We start from the raw sequence: 18,557 nt of genomic DNA, 5'->3' as shown, positions 1-18,557 counted from the left end.
AAAACGCTTCAGCGCGGTCATCGAGCAGTCCGGAATTCATCATCGAATCTCTGGCATCCAACATCCGGGAATTCGTCTATGATCCAGAAAACGGTCTCGTTTTCGACTAGTGGTACCGGAAGTACGAAGATATCTTCCTCAAGGGCGGAGCGAAGCTGGACAATGCAGCAAAAGTCCGGTTACTACTGAGAAGCCTTAGTGTGACTGTGCATGACAAGTATGTCAACTTCGTGCTTCCAAAGCACCCCCGTGAATTTTCATTCGAACGGTACCTGTGTTTTCAACTGAGCAAAAACGACGCTGACGATTACAAGATTACGGCCGATCAGTTCAAAAGCCTGATTTTTATTTGCGGGTTACGCTCTCCGAAGGATGTCGACATTCGAGCAAGACTTCTATCCAACCCGGAAAACAATGCAGAAGGGGAGTGCAATCTTGAATCACTCATCGCAGAATGCCAACGTCTTCAAAACCTGAAACATGATGTAGCTATCGTGGAACAGAAGAAACCGATAAGTTCAATTTGTTCAGTCAAGCAAAACAAACCGCCATCGATTAAATCGCGTTCAAAGGAAAGCAAGAAGTCAAAGACTGAAGGTCCTAAAACACCCTGTTGGCAGTGTGGCGGAATGCATTACGTCCGAGACTGCACATACACGAAGCATGTTTGTCGGAACTGTAAGCAAACTGGACACAAAGAGGGTTATTGTGGCTGTTACACATCGAAAGCGGCGTTAAAAGGGAAGAATAAAGTAAATGGTATTTACTCTATAAACCAAGTTAGCTATCCTTCGAGACGAAAGTTGCTGACAAGTGACATCGATGGATCTTCAATCACGCTACAGTTGGACACTGCTTCCGATATTGCAATCATCTCACAGAAGCAGTGGAATAAAATGGGTTTACCTTTAGTGACTCCTACTACTCAAACTGCTAGGACAGCGTCAGGTAAGCCGTTTCGTCTACTTGGTGAACTCCGATGCACAGTTACAGTTTGGAGATATCACCAAAACTGCAGTTTTATATGTGACGATCAGTTGCATAAATTTGTTCGGGCTGGATTGGATCGAGTTGTTCGGACCTTGGGACACCGCACTATCTGCAATTTGTAACCAAGTTTATGCTGGTGCTGATCAAGTTAATTACATAGAACAGTACAAAGCCAAGTTTCCAGATGTGTTTGAGCCTAGCCTTGGACACTGTAAGAAGATGAAGGTTCACCTATATCTCAAGCCAGATGCCAGACCTGTCTTCAAACCAAAGCGTCCAGTTCCATTTACATCCATAGAGAAGATTGATGCTGAATTGGATCGTTTGCAAGAATTGGGTATCATTACGCCAGTGGATTTTTCGCAATGGGCTGCACCAATCGTAGCAGTTAAAAAGCCAGGAGGAAAAGTCTGCATTTGTGCGGATTACTCAACTGGACTTAATGCTGTTTTGGAACCCAATCACTATCCGTTACCAGTACCAGATGATATATTCAGCAAGCTTAACGGATGCCGGTATTTTAGCATTATCGACCTGAGCGATGCTTATATTCAGGTTGAAGTTGACGACGACTCGAAGCAGCTACCAACGATTAACACGCATCGAGGACTCTTCCGGTCCAATCGACTTGCGCCGGGCGTAAAATCTGCCCCCGGAGCTTTCCAGCAATTGATGAACAGCATGGTTGCTGGACTTAAAGGGGTGGACTCGTTCTTAGACGACATTTTGGTGTATAGCAGAACTGGAAAGGAGCATCAGGAATCTCTTCACGCTCTGTTTCAACGTCTCCAGTCATACGGTTTCATTTTGAGGGACGAAAAGTGCAAACTTCTTCAGCCGCAGATCAAATACCTTGAACAATTTGTAGATGCCAAAGGACTCCGTGCTGATCCGGTCAAGATTGAATCTATCATCAAAATGCCGCCGCCGCATGACATTACAAGTCTACGTTCATTTCTTGGTGCGGTAAATTTTTATGCAAAATTTGTCCAGGAGATGCATCAGTTGCGACGGCCACTTGACGCGCTGCTCAAGAAAGACACTAAATTTAATTGGAATAGTGAGTGCCAACAATCATTCCAGCGGTTCAAAGAGGTTCTTCAGTCGGATTTATTGCTTACGCATTATGATCCTGCTCTACCCATCATCGTTGCTGCCGATGCATCGCATTCGTCTGGAATTGGTGCTTGTCTGATGTAGCAGTTTCCCGATGGTATTCTGAAAGCTGTTGTAACATTCAAATCGGTGCGTAGTGCTACTCTCCAGTGCCCAGTACTCCAGCAAGTGGTGCAGCATATCCATCTTGGATGGCCTTCTAAGCTCGACAGCAATGTCAACGCTGCAGTACGACCGTTTTACGTTCATCGAGATGCATTGTCGGTTGTGTTATGATGTCTAACCGTTTAATAGTTCCAGAAAATTTACGTAAGCGAATTATGAAGCAACTTCATCGAGGACATCCGGGGATGGAGAGGATGAAAGCTGTTGCACGTAGCCATGTGTACTGGCCAAAAATCGATGATAATATTGCTGACTTCGTAAAAAGGTGTGATAATTGCATTACTCATTCGAAGACGCCAACAAAAGTGCCACTGTAATCATGGCCACTTGCGCAATCTCCATGGGAACGTATCCACATTGACTTCGCTGGCCCAATAAACGGATTACACTTTCTAGTGGTTGTGGACGCCTTTTCAAAATGGCTAGAAATACGCATCGTACGGTCCCCAACAACGGCTGCAGTATCTGAGTTTCTGAGTGAATTATTTGCACGGTTTGGCATTCCAAATGTTATAGTTTCCGACAATGGTACACAGTTCACAACGGAACAGTTTGCGATACTATGCAAGAAGAATGGTATTCAGCATTTTCGAGTTTCGCCTTATCACCCGCAGTCAAACGGACAGGCCGAAAAATTCGTAGACACCTTGAAGAGGTCATTGCGTAAAATCAACGAAGGGGAAGCTATCTCTGAAACGCTCCAGACATTCCTCCAAGTATATAGGCCTACACCTAGTCGTGTTCTTAATGGCAAGACACCGTCACAGCAGATGCTTGGTCGTAACACGAAGACAATCCTTGATCTTCTACATTGCAATCAACCGAAACCGGTAGTTTTCAACTACAGTCAGAACGAGCAGTTCAATCTGAAGCACGGCGCAATTGCACGTCATTTCAAAAGTGGAGACAAGGTCTACGCTAAAGTCTACAGCAGCAATAATAAATGGCAATGGGTTTCCGGCGTTATCATTGAAAACATCGGACATGTCAACCACAATGTGCTGCTCGACGAGTATCACGGACGCAAGAAGCTTATTAGGTCGCATGCCAACCAACTTAAGCATCGTTGTAATGAGACAACAGCTGACGCTGAAAGTTCGATGTCCCTAGGTATTCTGGTAGATATGTTCGGCCTAAACAATTCAACCAGCGGTAGCGTACCGCATTCCACGAGACGTTCACTCCAGATCGAGGAGGAAATAGTTCCCGTTGTGTCAACTTCCGAATCTCAAGCCGACGTTCAACAACAGTCTGAGGTAGCGGTAGAAAGACCGAGTGACCTGTATACAACCTCAAGTCCACAGACCATCGCAGTATCGGATTTAGATGTCGGTTCCAGCCAAAAAGGACGACCTGCTTCATTGCTTGAAAGGGAACAACTTTCAGATGATTCCATTACTGAGTCTCCACCTGTTCGACCCCAGAGAACAATCAGAATGCCGTCTAGACTTGAGCCTTACCTGTTCTTGAAATAAGAAGGGAGGAAATGTTACCTTGTAACCACCCAAGTGGTTCCCAAGGTGTTGTTTAATTTGCAAAACTTCGTTACACAAGATTGCAGTAGACCGGGTACCCAAATGAAGAATAGATTTTTGATCATTCATATTATAACCTTTGTTCAAATTAGTTGACAATAAATAGTTCTACAAGATTGAAGTATACCAGTAACCAATACACTTTGAAGTATGCACTGCTTCTACCCAAATTTTAAGAGAAAATACCCAATGGGTAATTTTCTACAGCGCTTTTTCCGTGATGCAATTTGATGTGAGACACTCTTTATGTAGGTAGAAGAGAGCAACAGGTTAGGAGTAACACTGTTTTAATATAGTATTTGCTTTTTCCGTATTAAAAATTAGCGAGATTAGATTTGTAAGACAAATGAATACCAGTTTTATACATCCAATTACCGTTGTTCCAAACCTGCCTTGAAGTTTTGTTTGCGTCACTCATGATTTTGGGATGGAAAAATAAAAATTCGTCGAATTCGTCTTTTGTTTGATTATCTGTTGTAATTTGATTATTATAAATTACGTTTGATTTAGTGCCATTTCACACTGAGCTATAAATTAATCTATGAAACGCGTCATACTTACATTCGTGTTTTTTTTCTTTGTATATTTTCAGGAAAGTTCATTAGGGATACGCCGGGCAAGACAATCCTTGCTGATGGGGTAAGTTGTTGTTAGCTGATTTCAATCAAAGTTCTATTTTCTGGAGGGTTTGTTCTTCCTATTCTCATTAGTTTTTGGTATATAGCATCAATTATCAGAAATTTTTCCAAACGCTAACGGAAATGAAAACTTACGAATTATATTTTGTTTTTGTTTGACTGTTTGTTTATACACACTATATTAGGGGAAAAGTGTATAATGTGCCCCCCCTAAGAATAAATGGATATATCTTCGTTATACTTCCCCAAATTAACGTTACAACTACGTGTATATGTTGGTACTTAAGCTGACAACCAATTGCAATTGTTTATTTCATTTAGTATTGTGGAATAAACATGCTAGGAATTATTTAATAAAAGCACCTAAATGTTGTGTTTCTCGTCTGCGCGGGGTAAAATGCCCCACCTGCGGTATAATATGCCCAATGCGGTAATTTGAGTATTTCTACCAGTGACAGACCAACTCTATTTTGTAGAAAGTAAAACTATTTCCTTTGTTTTGCAAAATATCGTTATTTTATGTAAAATAAATCTAGTTTCGGCCTTCTGGTGCACTTTTTCTTTTCTGCATGGGGCACATTATACGCAGCTGTGGCGTTTTGTACCGGGTAGTTGAATTACCTAGAATTTGGACGTTGGTAATAAATTATTCCCACCACGGTTACTCTACAATACTAATTGAATTAAATAATGGCAATCGACTTCAACTTAGATCTGTTTACATAGTTTTAAAGCCACATTTGCAAGGGGGGCAAATTGCACCACCGCAAGTGGGGCATTTTGGCCTGCTTTTACTTATTTGAAAAAATATTAAATGTTAAAGCAAGTCAAGCGTTTCATACCGTTATTTTTAGCAGGGATGTCATTTTGAAGTTCACTTTACGCAATCGAATCGCAACAACCGGTTATTTACAGATTTTGACAAGAAAATAGCTTATGGAAATGACGCCAAAAGTTACATCGGAAGCTGCTCAAAAACAAATTTATTTTTGTTTTGTTTTTACAGCATGTGACAACTGTCATACTTGCATAGTAGGCTAGTTCCATCAAATACTATGGTTTCTGGGTGGTTTTGCATTTTAATTTCGCTTGTTTAGCGAAAAACGAAGGGGGGGCACATTGGCCACGGGGGGCACGTTATACATAATTCCCCTATATGTAAAGACAATCAAATTACTGGTAAAATGGTACCCTTTTGGTTAGCATTTTCGGATACCTGCGTGGACTATTGAAAGTGTTTCGAATATTCTCAGTTCTTAGAAATTCTTGTGAAGATTTGTATTTACATCGTTCTAGACCAAAAATTTGTTATTACCATCGGTATTGAGATTGAGCAGGATTTCTGTTGTTTTCGACTGACTCCGAGTTATCCATCACAAGTCACTCCACAACCATGAATTAACAGTCTCTGTTTTACCAGAATAAATTTCTAACTTTTATTATTATTTATTTTAAAATAAAATATGTTATGATAGTTAAGGAATCTATCCTATCTGCTAAAACACTGGTTACAAATCAATGTTGATAACCGTGGAATCATTGTAATATGTATTATTGTCTACAAAGAAAACTGAGTTCTCGTCTACGTGGGTATTTTTCACCTGATGATAATCAGTAAACGGTACTTCACGGGTATCGCCCTCTTAATGAAAAACGCCAGTTTTCCCGTTTTCATATCAGGTAATTTTCTTTCGGCGGTCATTCGAAGAAGAATGGCCGTGATAAACAAGGCGCGCATTCTAGGAAGCTCTACGAAACCTTGTCCGATTTCTAGCCACCACTTGTGCTTTCTCTGTAACAGAATTAGTGGCACTGCACTGCACTGCATTGTTGATGTGCTTAACGTTTCGTGTAGTTCGCACCTCCTCGGTTTGCTGCTACTAACTTCATTCCGCGGATTTTTTTCGATTCTTTTCAGTTTTGGTTTCGTTTCGACTAATTTTTCTACTTTCTAATGAAAGGTGCTAAAGAAAAGGCAGAATTTTAGTGGTGCGTGAAGTTGGAAAACGCGTCCAGGGTCCAGCTGACCGAGACCTAGATCACCTTCTCTATTTCGTTCGAACGATAGCTCAATTCTACTGGTAGTGTAGCGGTTTTTGGTAACGGCAAGCACTTTTTTTCGTAGATTCATCAAACACAGAATTTTCCTAGCCCAGTTTGGAATGGTCTAATACCTAGTATATATAGTAATGAATAAACAATTTTGGGCTCTCAAAGTTTAGAACATTACACGGTGTGTTGGTCATTCGATTTACTGGCAGTGTGCTCGTAGTTCCTTTTTCGATTAGTTTTTCTATGCTTGCTGCTCACACTTTTTAGTGTGCGCGTGCCGTGAGTCATTAGGAGCCTATTCACGTGGCTGACTAGTGGTACAGGAATTCTCTTTTCTTTTCGCAACTTTGCTGGCTGTATTTGCGGTAGGGTGGTTCTACTGCCAAGCTTTAAAAGAAATTGATATTCTCTTTTGTGTGAAACCTTGTAAAAGAGTTTTTTTTGGAACAATCGTAAATGGTCCTAATCAACAAGGAAGTTGCTTCGTAGATGTCTTTGCAAGGTACTTCTGAACGCCAGGTTTAGGGAAACTGCAAAGCCCGTTGGCTGTGGTCGTTCGTGTCGGCTATGCCCATCACTGGTCTGTACATTTCGGCTCTACCGACCTGGGCGTTTATATCTTCGTTGCCGACCTTCATGTTCCGTGGCGAACAGCTGTCAAACAGTTGTCTTCAGCCGCGCGTAGAACGCTTCCCTAGAAACCCGGTTAATCGACACATCCTCTCGTTGATTGCCTTCCAATCTTTAATATATTCTTGCGTTCTGCCCAACACGACATAGCCCGTTCCCAGCTCGTTGGTAGTGCCTCCGCTCTGATCAAACTGGGTCTTTTCACCATGGATCTTTCTAACCTTTTCTCCTTTGCGATAGCTTTCCGATTGCGATTTGTGAGACTCTAGCTGTCTCGTGATATACCATCGCCGAGGCAATACATTTCTTAATTCAGCCTACCGCTCCTGATCAGACGCTATCGTTAGCCGCTCCTAATCTAGAATGCAGGCGCTCATTGCATTCTGAGTAAATGTCAAGCCATTAAGAGCCGCTCCTGACATGTGAATGAATGCTCATGACTTCGCAAGAATATTCTCTTATCAGTATACGGAGCACTACTCCCGGCTGATGACAAGCGCAAGTTCTAGTGAGCGATAGTGAGTAAGGACAACATACAGTCCATATGATTGAGTGTTGTGTTAACATCCTGGTATTTCCAGTGTTTTGTTCGCATCCCGGATCTGGCCCATCATTTTGAATTCCAAAGGAACGTTTGATATCCATTTTAAGCTCTACAAGTATCATTCAGTTATTATACTCAGGGCAACTTGAAGTCATGAGCAAGATCATGCGCTTAGCTCATAGACTTTTTTCTTTTTATAATAGTACTAGCTGACCCGACAAACTTCGTATTGCCACAAATTAACCTGTGTTGTACATAAATCATGAATCTCGGATGATCTTTGTCACAATCTCGAGTTTTGCAAGCCCCCCAGTGGGCGGCGCTTCCGACGGTGGGTCACCGGCAACACTCGCGACCGTCTCGTCCTGAATGATCTAGTGTTACTATAGATAGTTTTTGTGGTCTTGTATTGACTAATGTTTTATGGAAGAGTCTCGAATTTCTCGAGTTCGATTAGTTTTTGAGTTTCGCAAAAATTTCTGTTTTATTTGTATGAGAGTCCATATCCCCCTACCACAGGGGTGAGAGGTCTCTAACTATCGTAAAATAAATTCAAGACTCCAAAATCTCCCACATGCCAAATTTGGTTCCATTTGCTTGATTAGTTCTCAAGTTATAAGGAAATTTGAATTTCATTTGTATGGGAGCTCCCCTCTTAAAAGGGGAAGGGGTCGTAATTCACTATAGAAAAAATTTCTGCCATCTAAAACTCCCACATGCCAAATTTGGTTCCATTTGATTGATTAGTTCTCGAGATAAGAGGAAATTTGCATTTCATTTGTATGAAAGCCCACCCTCTTAAAGGGGAGATGGGCCATAACTCGCTTTCTAAAGAAGAGAGGGGTCTCAATTCACCATAGAAAAAAATCTTGCATCTAAAACCACTTACATGTCAAATTTGGTTCCATTTGCTTGATTAGTTCTCGAGTTATGAGGAAATTTGTTTTTCATTTGTATAGGAGCCCACCCCCTCTTAAAGTGGGGAAATCCATAGAAAATATACCATAGAAAATATTCTTGCCTACAAAAACACCCACATGATAAATTTGGCTCCATTTGCTTGATTAGTTCTAGAGTTATGAGGAAATTTGTATTTCGTTTGTATGAGAGCCCCCCCTCTTAAAAAGGTAAGGGGTCCTAATTCATCATAGGAAAAATGGTTGCCTCCAAAAACACCCACATGCCAAATATGGTTCCATTTGCTTGATTAGTTCTCGAATTATGAGGAAATTTGTATTTCATTTGTGTAGAAGCACCCCCTCTTAAAGTTGGGAGGGGTCCCAATTCATCATAGAAAAAATTTTTGTCTCCAAAAACGCCCACGTGCCAAATTTGGTTCCATTTGCTTGATTAGTTCTCGAGTTATGAGGAAATTTGTATTTCGTTTGTATAGGAGCCCCCCCTCTTAAAGTTGGGAGGGGTCCTAATTCACCATAGAAAATATTCTTGCCCTCGAAAACTTTCACATGCCAAATTTGGTTTCATTTGCTTGATTAGCTCTCGAGTTATGAGGAAATTTGTATTTCCTTTGTATAGGAGCTCCCCCTCCTAAAGTGAGGAGGGGTCCCAGTTCATCATAGAAAAAAATTTTGCCTCCAAAAATACCCACATGTCAAATTTGGTTCCATTTGCTTGATTAGTTCTCGAGTTATGAGGTAATTTGTATTTCGTTTGTATAGGAACCCCCCCCCTCTTAAAGTGGGGAGGGGTCTTTATTTACCATAGAAAATATTCTTGGCCTCGAAAACTTTCACATGCCAAATTTGGTTCCATTTGTTAGATTAGTTCTTCAGTTATGAGGAAATTTGTATTTCATGTGTATAGGATTCCCCCCCTCCTAAAACGGGGAGTGGTTCCAATTCATCATAGAAAAAATTTTTGTCTCCAAAAACACCCACATACCAAATTTGGTTCCATTTGCTTAATTACTTCTCGAGTTATGAGAAAAATTGTGTTTCTTTGGTACAGGAGCCCCCCCTCTTAAAGTGGGGAGGGGCCCTAATTTACTATAGAAAATATTCTTGCCCTCGAAAACCTTCACATGCCAAATTTGGTTCCATGTGCTTGATTAGTTCTCGAGTTATGCGAAAATTTGTATGGAAGCCCCCCCTTTTAAAGAGGAGAGGAGTTATAATTCCCCTTATAAAGAGGGGAGGAGTCTCAATTTACCATAGAATAAATTCTTGTCACCGAAAACACCCACATGCCAAATTTTGTTCTATTTGCTTGATTAGTTGTCGAGTTATGCAGAAATTTGTGTTTCATTTGTATGGGAGCCCCCCCCTCTTAGTGGGGGGAGGGGTTTCTAACCATCACTAAAACCTTTCCTGGCCCCAAAAAACCTCTACATGCATATTTTCATGCCGATTGGTTCAGTAGTTTTCGATTCTATAAGGAACATACGGACAGACAGACAGAAATCCTTCTTTATAGGTATAGATAAGTAAGTTTATTGAATCGAATAATTAACTTGCTGAGTTATACTGGAATAAAGTTTATGCAGATTTAAGTTACAATCCGTTATTTTCACATTAAAAAAAAAACTCGGCAAAATTTGCCGAGATTTGGACAGCCAAGCGTTCGGTGAAAATTTCGGTGGTGCATATCGACGTTTACAGATCTTTACTAGCGTTTGGCATCACAAAAATTTTTACCGAACGCTGTCCAAATCTCGGCAAAATTTTGCCGACTTCGGTGTTTTTTTAAGCGTGAAGGTTATCATTATTCGAGAAATATAATTTCTTATGCTATTTTTATTTCTTATGCAGAGCAGCCAACTCCTAGCCTTTGCAGGCGACTTCGACATCATTACTAGAAACCTTGGAACGGCGAAGGTAACTTACGCCAGTCTAAAAACGGAGGCTAAGAGGATTTCGTTACAAAGCAATGCGTTAAAAACTAAATATATGGTAGGAAAAGCCTCCAGAGAAAACAACGTGTGCCTCCCATGGACAGTCACTATTGACTGTTATGAACTGGAAGTGGTTGATGAGTTCATATATTTGGGATCTCTGGTCACCGCCGTCACTCACACGAGTAAGGAGATTCAACGACGCATTCAAGCTGGATGTCGAGCCTATTTTTCTCTCCGGAAAACGCTTCGATCGAGGAGCATACGATGCCGCACAAAGCTGATGATGTACAAAACGCTAATCAGATCGGTAGTCATCTACGGACTTGCGAGAGTAACTTTGTTCATGGAAGACATACATGCACTTGCCGTTTTTCAACGAAAGGTGTTGCTATTTTTGGCGGGTTTATAAACTGATAGTGAAGAGTGGCGAGATGTATGGACTACGCCGGCCACGGCGCAAAAATGCCGGACGTGCTAGATGACTCAGGTTGAAGCCGACTTGCGTGTGTCGAGACGCTCAACGAATTGGTGACTAGTAGCCCAGGACCGAGTATAATGAAGAGGAATTCTTGATACGGCAAGAGCCACCCCAAGACTCTCTGCTGGTAGAAAGAAAGAAAAAAGGAAGGAAGGAATTTTTTATGCTCTCACTCGCGTTATTTAAAAAAGATTTTGGTTTTCATCAATATCCAAAGATTATATATGCCAAAAATTGATTTGTACAGAGGAATGCTTTGTCTTAACACTTACTGCAACTGCAAGAGACCCGATATAAGAACGATCATTATTCATATTATTCACGATTGCTGGACATCTTAAAATGAATATATAAATTTACTAGTGATCCAGGATCAAAAACGGATAAATTCTTGAAACGAGTCAACCGAAACCAGCTGATGCAATCCGTAGTTTGATGTTTCTACTGTTCGGACCACCCCAGCCCGCACAAAAATGCTAATTCCATTCCGTTTTCGGGGCGAATTTCGCAGGAAGGAAAGTAGCCGCAAAAATGTGTCACCGATACTAATTAGTGACCACAACCTGAATGAAACAGCCGTCGCGAGGTCAAGTGTATGTGTGCGTGTGGTTTCTGTGAATATGATACGTGTTTTGAACATGGCTTCCGGTAGTAATAACATCTCCTCGTTCGTCGTCAGCTGTCAAAAGTTTTACCCATCCGTGCTGGGTTGGCTGGCATAATCAATCGGGGCTTTGCGGTGGAATGTAACACGTGCTAACCAAGCTTTGTAGTTAATGTTTTCGGCCGGTGGGTTTTTATCAAACAACACACACGAACACACACATTTTGGTCGTTAAACGCAGAACCGTGTGCTTCCACTCTGGGTTTGTGGATTAGAAAACATCGTCATTATCGTCGGATGGGGATGGTGGAATTTTGCTAAAGTACCTAGCCGTTGCACATCACTTGTTAGCAGTTGTCGGCGAACGAACGTAATTTATGATCCGGTCATAATTCAAGCAACTCCGTACAGTAGTGTACTGTTCATTAAGCAGCTGATTGCATGCCGACAGGCTCGTCGGATGCAGCAGATGCACTCCGAATTCTTTCGGCGTGCCAAAGCGCCTAGCTCGCGGAGTTATCGCTCGGGAGATGTACGCGATTGTTCGGGCAGGCTAATAATTCTCAGTCTGTTTAAAACCTCTTCCTCTACCGTACCGACCCCGGCCGCGTGTTTGCAGTAGCAAGTGTTCTTCTTGCTCGATGAGTAATTTACTTTTTGTAGAACGTAGACATAAATCCTGCCGCATTGGCTGGCAGGCCGATCGAGCACGGAATGTATAATTTTAGCGAAATTTATGCTAAAATATTCCGCTTGTTGATACACGTTGTCGGCCATAAAAGTACTGAAGTTAACGCGCGAGAACAGGCAAAATTTGCTAGTTTGTTCGAGCATTTCAATTATTGTACTTTGTTTTGCGGGACGTTTCTTCCTGGTAAATTTTGCACAGGTTCGTTAAACCTTTGTTCTAACATATGCACAGGTTAGTGACTGTGACGTTCGTTAATAGTCGTGACAAATTAGTTCTATTTTTGTGCCGTTCAAATCGGACCGAATGTTTGTTTGTGTTCTTGAGAGAGCTAGTAAATGCTCGAGAAAGAAAAAAAACTGCAAATTTTGCACCGAAGCAGCGAGCCTGTACAATCCACCACGCACAGATAAGAGATTCTTTTATTTTTTTTATTTCAGCGCCGTGAACAGCATCTTACTACGCAAGTGTTATCAGAGGAGATTCGAAAAGAATATCACCAACAATAAATCAGGAAGTAACCATGTACAAACAAACCGGAAAGTTGCAAAAGATAGACGATTGCGCAGTGTTGTTTCGTGCTGTTGTAAAATCTGGTTTATGATTTTTGCAAGCTTGACACTTCAAACTTGATCTCGATTGGTTTTTGTTTATTTTCACTTGCTATTTCACTTGAATCAAGTTACTATCTTTTTACCGATATTTTTACAAAGATTTTCGAAAGCACGCGATAGTTTTCATGTTCTTTCGTGAACAGTTACGACATTTCCAATTCTGCTGAATGGCATTACTTGAACTTCTCCATTCATTCTATCTATTTCACAGTCACGGCAAACCTTTGATTCCTTTGAATTCACTGTACCGTACGGTAAATACAATCTCAGTGCAGAGAACGAAGAAAAAACGCCATTAAATTATACCATTAAGAGTCGTCCGTTCTGCTTTTCGCTTCAACGAAACATTTTGGCTCGTTTTTTTCAGAGTGATTCCTTGATCAAAATCATATCCCCCTGCTCCTCACTGCTCAGAGTTATCGTGTGATGAGTGTGTGTTGTATGTATGACAGACTTTACGTGAATAATTTACTGATTAAAAATGCACAGTTTTATTATCATCGTGTAATGATTGATTTAGGACTGATGAATTGTTCCGTACTCCTTTCAACAGGTTGATGGCGAGCAAAGATCGTCTTTCGTTGAAGACCTGAGAGCAATTCAAGAGTCAAGTTTGATGGTAAACAATTTTTAATTGAATTTCGAATCGGCTACTAACATTGCAATCGAGTATGATTTTATCAGCTATTAGAAACAGATGAACATAAAGTATACACCCAACAAATTTCAACTCACAAATTGGATGCAAAAGTAAGTTTTCGATCTCTTTCTATTTCTGGTAATTTCGAAATAAAGTATCCATTTGCTGCAGGAAAAAACGATAACAAATGGTTTGCTTTACCACTGCACTGTTGTCTATATCCAGAGGGTCATGTTTGTTCAGAAGCGCATTGTTTGATGCTAAATTGTCTCGAATTAAGTTAGTTTGACTTCCAGCAAAAAGGTTCCTCATAACATAGCCAGCTGCTCTCCTAAGTTGACACTTTATACATTAATTGTTCTTGGCACGCTACTTTGTCACATCGAAAAAGAAACAGCATTGTTTTTCCATCCTTACCCATGATGATCGGCATGGAAAATGGGTGCAAAAGTGTTCCCCCCCCTAAATTGTCAGAAAAAAAACTGAAAATGCAACAGTTTAACAGATTTTTAGTCCTTGCTCTCCCTTAGGCTGTTGCTTGTTGTTTGAATGGAGGCTAACGATGAAATGTACCTGACCTGGTTACAATATGCACAAACATAATACAGGTTAAATTTCCCACACAGCCGGACGGTCGGTCGGTCGGTTGGTCGGTCGGTTAGCAGTGCCAACACAGGAAGCGGAAGAAGACACCGAGACCGGGAGAGTATGTAGGTAGAACACGCAAACTTGAATGCCGTCTGGCTGGTTGGTAGGTCGCATCGTTCGGTAGTGGTTTTCTATTTGGCAGCGGTTTACGATTAAACCGGCGTGCACGATTGTGCCGGTTAGCAAAACCGGTCTAGAGGAGAGGGTAGTTACAGGAAGGTTAGTTTATTGAAGCCGGTTCGAAATAGTCTTTTTATTAGCTTAATCTTGGTAGTTAATTGGAATTAGTTAGGTAGTGCTTACTATGTTCAATTTCTTTTATTTACGCTCCTAAAAGTGGTATCCAATTGGAAGGTTTATAGAATCACAAATTGGAATGAAAAAATTGATTTCTTTTTAATTCTTCGATTGAAAACTTCCCTTAATGCAGAGTCCAGGAAACTGTATGTATTCCGACTGGAAATACTCCATTTGTGCTCTATTGGGGCGGATTGTGTCCTATTTTATAACAAATCAACAAACATCCATACATTCGATCATTTAAATATCAAACATGGTGACCCTGAAAAGGGCCGTTTTGATTTTTTGCTCCCCTTGGCGGATTTTCCCGAATTAGTTAGCCCTCCACTTCGGTCATTCCGGAAAGCCTTCCGAGGGACAGAACCTGTTTCGCCGCTTGCCTACTTTTCGTTTCCTCAAGGTATCAAGCAACCCCCGGGCATCTACCATGCTTCCTGAAACCGCCACTTTTTGAGGTGGCGCTACATGCGTTTTGCTTTTAATAAGCAGCATTCACACAACAGTGGAAGTGACGCGACTGACGTGAACAAGCCAACGAAATTTAATTTAACATACGGTATGCATCAATTATGTGATATGGAAGGAAAGATTTTTTTTAAGAACAGTCCATTGATAATTATAGTTTACATTCAACTAAGAGAATCCGTCATTTTTCAGATGAGATAGATGATAACCCAACGAAAATTACTGCTGGTGCTGCAGAAATACCGTGTGATTCGTTCATTTGCATGCACACTTGCATACAAGTGATCCAGTGATCCAGCCCATGTTGGCTTCACCTATTTTGTTCGCAAACGTCATAGTTGACACCGGGGTGGTAGCAAGTTAGGTTTTTTGTATGCTAGAAAAGTATAAAAGTATGTTTTCCTCCTTCCTTAGCAGCTTATAACCGGGGTAGCTCTTTGCTGTATCGAGAACTCGTCTCCACTCCGCTCAGTCTTGCGCTATCCGTTGCTGGTAGCTTGCGCATCTGGTCACTCGCAAGCAAGGCCCGAAAACGTCACCTTCAATTGCATAGCGTCACTCAACAATGAAGCAGTGGAGCTTCGGTTTTAACAAAAGCAGCACCGCTTCAGTTTCAAACTGGTTTCAGTCAGCGTCAGCGAAACGGGTTTCACTTCATCATGACTGTCGTTCTTAACTTTTCATTTGTACTTTTCTATCAAATATTCAAAAAAAGACCAGCAACTTTGAATGTAAATAAATTGAATATGAGTAACGTTTGCTACAATGCAACGCATATTAAAGTTAACCTAGGCAATGTCGACAAATCGTGCCTGACTTTCTGCCGTCGTCAATTGAAACAGCCACCAACTTCAACTGAAGCTTGCTTGAAACGTTCTGTTCAACAAATGAAGCAAGTCACTTCATGTATGAAGCGAAGGTAAGAGAAAGTCAGTTTCATTTATTTGTTTCGACGATGCCGGGCCCAGCTCGCAAGTCAGTTTCGATCTGCTCGCACCATCTAGCACGTTGGACCTCACAATTTCATCGCCCTCTCGTCCGACATACTGGCGATGTGACCGGCCTGCCTCTTGATTTAGAAGTAGGGTTGCATAACACTCGTGTGGTCTAATTTTCTCACATACGCGTACTCCCTTTAATGAATGCGCCGGCATAAGCATCCCTTTCGGCTTCTCGCTCTTATTTATTCATGCTCTGGGACGAGAGTGTATTTTGCTAACAACCACGGTCGTCTCTCTCGCTCATCACTGCAGCGCGAGTAGCTGATGCTGATCACTCGCGAGTGCTCGCATTCCCATCCGCGTGTAGAACCGAAGGCGTAAGATGAAGAAGAAAATAAATAGTAATGCAAAATCTGTTTCCCAGTGTGCCGCAAGTGCTCTTCACGAGTTATTTGCCTTGTGAGTGGGCTATGCAGAAAGACGCTACGCGGCTGTGCGTTCGCGAGTGTGTACGTAGTTAGCAGAATGACTGCACACAGCAACGGCGTCTGTTTGCCGTACACTTGCATCAGTGGCGTAAGCGTTGGGTGCTATGCTTCTCATACTGACTCGCGTGAGAGTAGGCATCTGTTTGCTTCTCGTTTGTTTTGCAACATTGGTTACAAGTTCATGTAGGTTGCTGATAGGACTACGCAGAACGCAGGGCAGGTTTTACATTAAAACCTATCAATAAGAAACAAAACTTTTTTACGATTTTGTGCCATGTATAGCTAAACGTTAAGGGAGAAAAACCAAATAGCAAGGAGTATTATTTTCTTGCTTGACAATCAAAACTATTATATCATAACATGCATGTTAGAAAATAATAAGTTTTCCTGTAAAGTTGGTATTAGTAGTATACGAAAGTTGCATGAAGAATGGTCGCAACCAATAGTGGATTTTATAGTAGAACTAGCTGACCCGACAAACTTCGTATTGCCACAAATTAAACTGTGTTGTACATAAATCGTGAATCTCGGATGACCTTTGTCACAATCTTGAGTTTTGCAAGTTTCTGGGGAGTTCATGGGTGTTTTAATATACAAATTTTCCTCACAGTAAAGTAGAAAACAACTCCCCCCGTTGCTTAGCCTGATAAAATAAAGCGGATAGCATTTAAATATTCGCCATCATTACAAACCATTTCGCCTTGCGGAACACTAATTCTCGTTTGGCCATAACGCGGAATATAGAGTTTCGCAAAATACCATTTCGCGAAAAACCTTACGCGGGATATACCATTTCACGGAAAATCTTTTCGTAGAAAGTACCATTTCGCAGGGGTGACCATACTGAAGGAAAGTAATAGAGGTCAGTAGATCTAGGAAAATAAATAAACCTAGATAGAGGTGATCTCTACGGGGGGCTGCCCCCCGTAGTGGCCGGCGCTTCCGACGGCAGGTCGCCGGTAACACTCGCGGCCTGTGGCCGTCTAGCGCTGAATTATCTAATGTTACTATTGATAGTTTTTGGTGGTCTTGTTATTGATTAATGTTTTATGAAAGAGCCTAAAATTTCTCGAGTTCCATTAGTTTTTGAATTACGCAAAAATTTCTGTTTTATTTGTATGATAGTCCTTATCCCCCTACCACAGGGATGAGGGGTCTCAAATCATCATAAAAAAAATTCCTGCCTCCAAAACCCCCCACATGCCAAATTTGGTTCCATTTGCTTGATTACTTCTTGAGTTATGAGGAAATTTGTATTTTATTTGTATAGGAGTCCCCTCCACTATTGAAGGGGGGAAGGGATATACTTCCCCTCCTAAAGAGAGGAGGGGTCTCAATCCACCATAGAAAAAAAAATTGCCTATAAAAACACCCACATGCTAAATTTGGCTCCATTTGCTTGATTAGTTCTGGAGTTATGAGGAAATTTGTATTTCATTTGTATTGGAGCCCCCCTCCTAAAGTGGGGAGGGGTCCTAATTCACCATAGGAAAAATTCTTGCCTCCAAAACCCCCCACATGCCAAATTTGGTTCCATTTGCTTGATTAGTTCTCGAGTTATGGGGAAATTTGTGTTTCATTTGATGGAAACCCCCCTATTGAAGTGGAGAGGGGTCATAATTTGCCTTCTAAAGAGGGGCGAGGTCTCAATTCACCATAGAAAAAAATCTTGTCTCCAAAAACACCCACATGTCAAATTTTGTTCGATTTGCATGATTAGTTTTCGAGTTATGCAGAAATTTGTGTTTCATTGGTATGGGAGCCCCCCCTCTTAGTGGGGGGAGGGTTCTCTAACCATCATAAGAACCTTACCCTATATGCAAATTTTCACGCCGATCGGTTCAGTAGTTTTCGATTCTATAAGAAACATACGGACAGACAGACAGACAAACAGAAATTCATTTTTATAGGTATAGATGTGTACCGTTTCTCTTTACCCAAACTAGGGGATCAGCTGTTCGAACTAAGTTGTAATAGGAGGCAAGTATAACCGGATTCGAGCCCAACTTCATCTAAGTCACCTTAAATGCTACTTAAATGCTATTTTGACAAAATATATTTCTTATAGTACTGACAATGCTTATTTGCAGTTGCTTACAGACACGTAGAATTTTCGATTCCAACAACACCTATGCAGTCAAAAAGCTAATATACAACAACGTGTAGT

The 18,557-nt window shown here is 41.2% G+C and overlaps 1 protein-coding gene across 5 annotated transcripts in view; it reads left to right on the top strand.

Annotated features, from left to right (window-relative positions):
* The window catches only part of LOC128741782 (phosphatidylinositol 4-phosphate 5-kinase type-1 alpha), a 91,535-nt gene that overhangs the window by 4,889 nt on the left and 68,089 nt on the right, over positions 1-18,557 (top strand). For all 5 annotated transcript variants that reach the window (XM_053837819.1, XM_053837818.1, XM_053837816.1 and 2 more), the window contains exon 3: positions 4,399-4,445. In XM_053837819.1, the coding sequence (XP_053693794.1) occupies positions 4,399-4,445 (47 nt within the window). The remainder of the gene's footprint in view (positions 1-4,398; positions 4,446-18,557) is intronic.

The sequence above is a fragment of the Sabethes cyaneus genome, chromosome 3 (assembly GCF_943734655.1).
Source record: "Sabethes cyaneus chromosome 3, idSabCyanKW18_F2, whole genome shotgun sequence".
Classification (NCBI taxonomy): Eukaryota; Metazoa; Arthropoda; class Insecta; order Diptera; family Culicidae; genus Sabethes; species Sabethes cyaneus.
The sequence above is the reverse complement of the archived record's forward strand: the minus strand, read 5'-3'. Positions and strand labels throughout refer to the sequence as shown.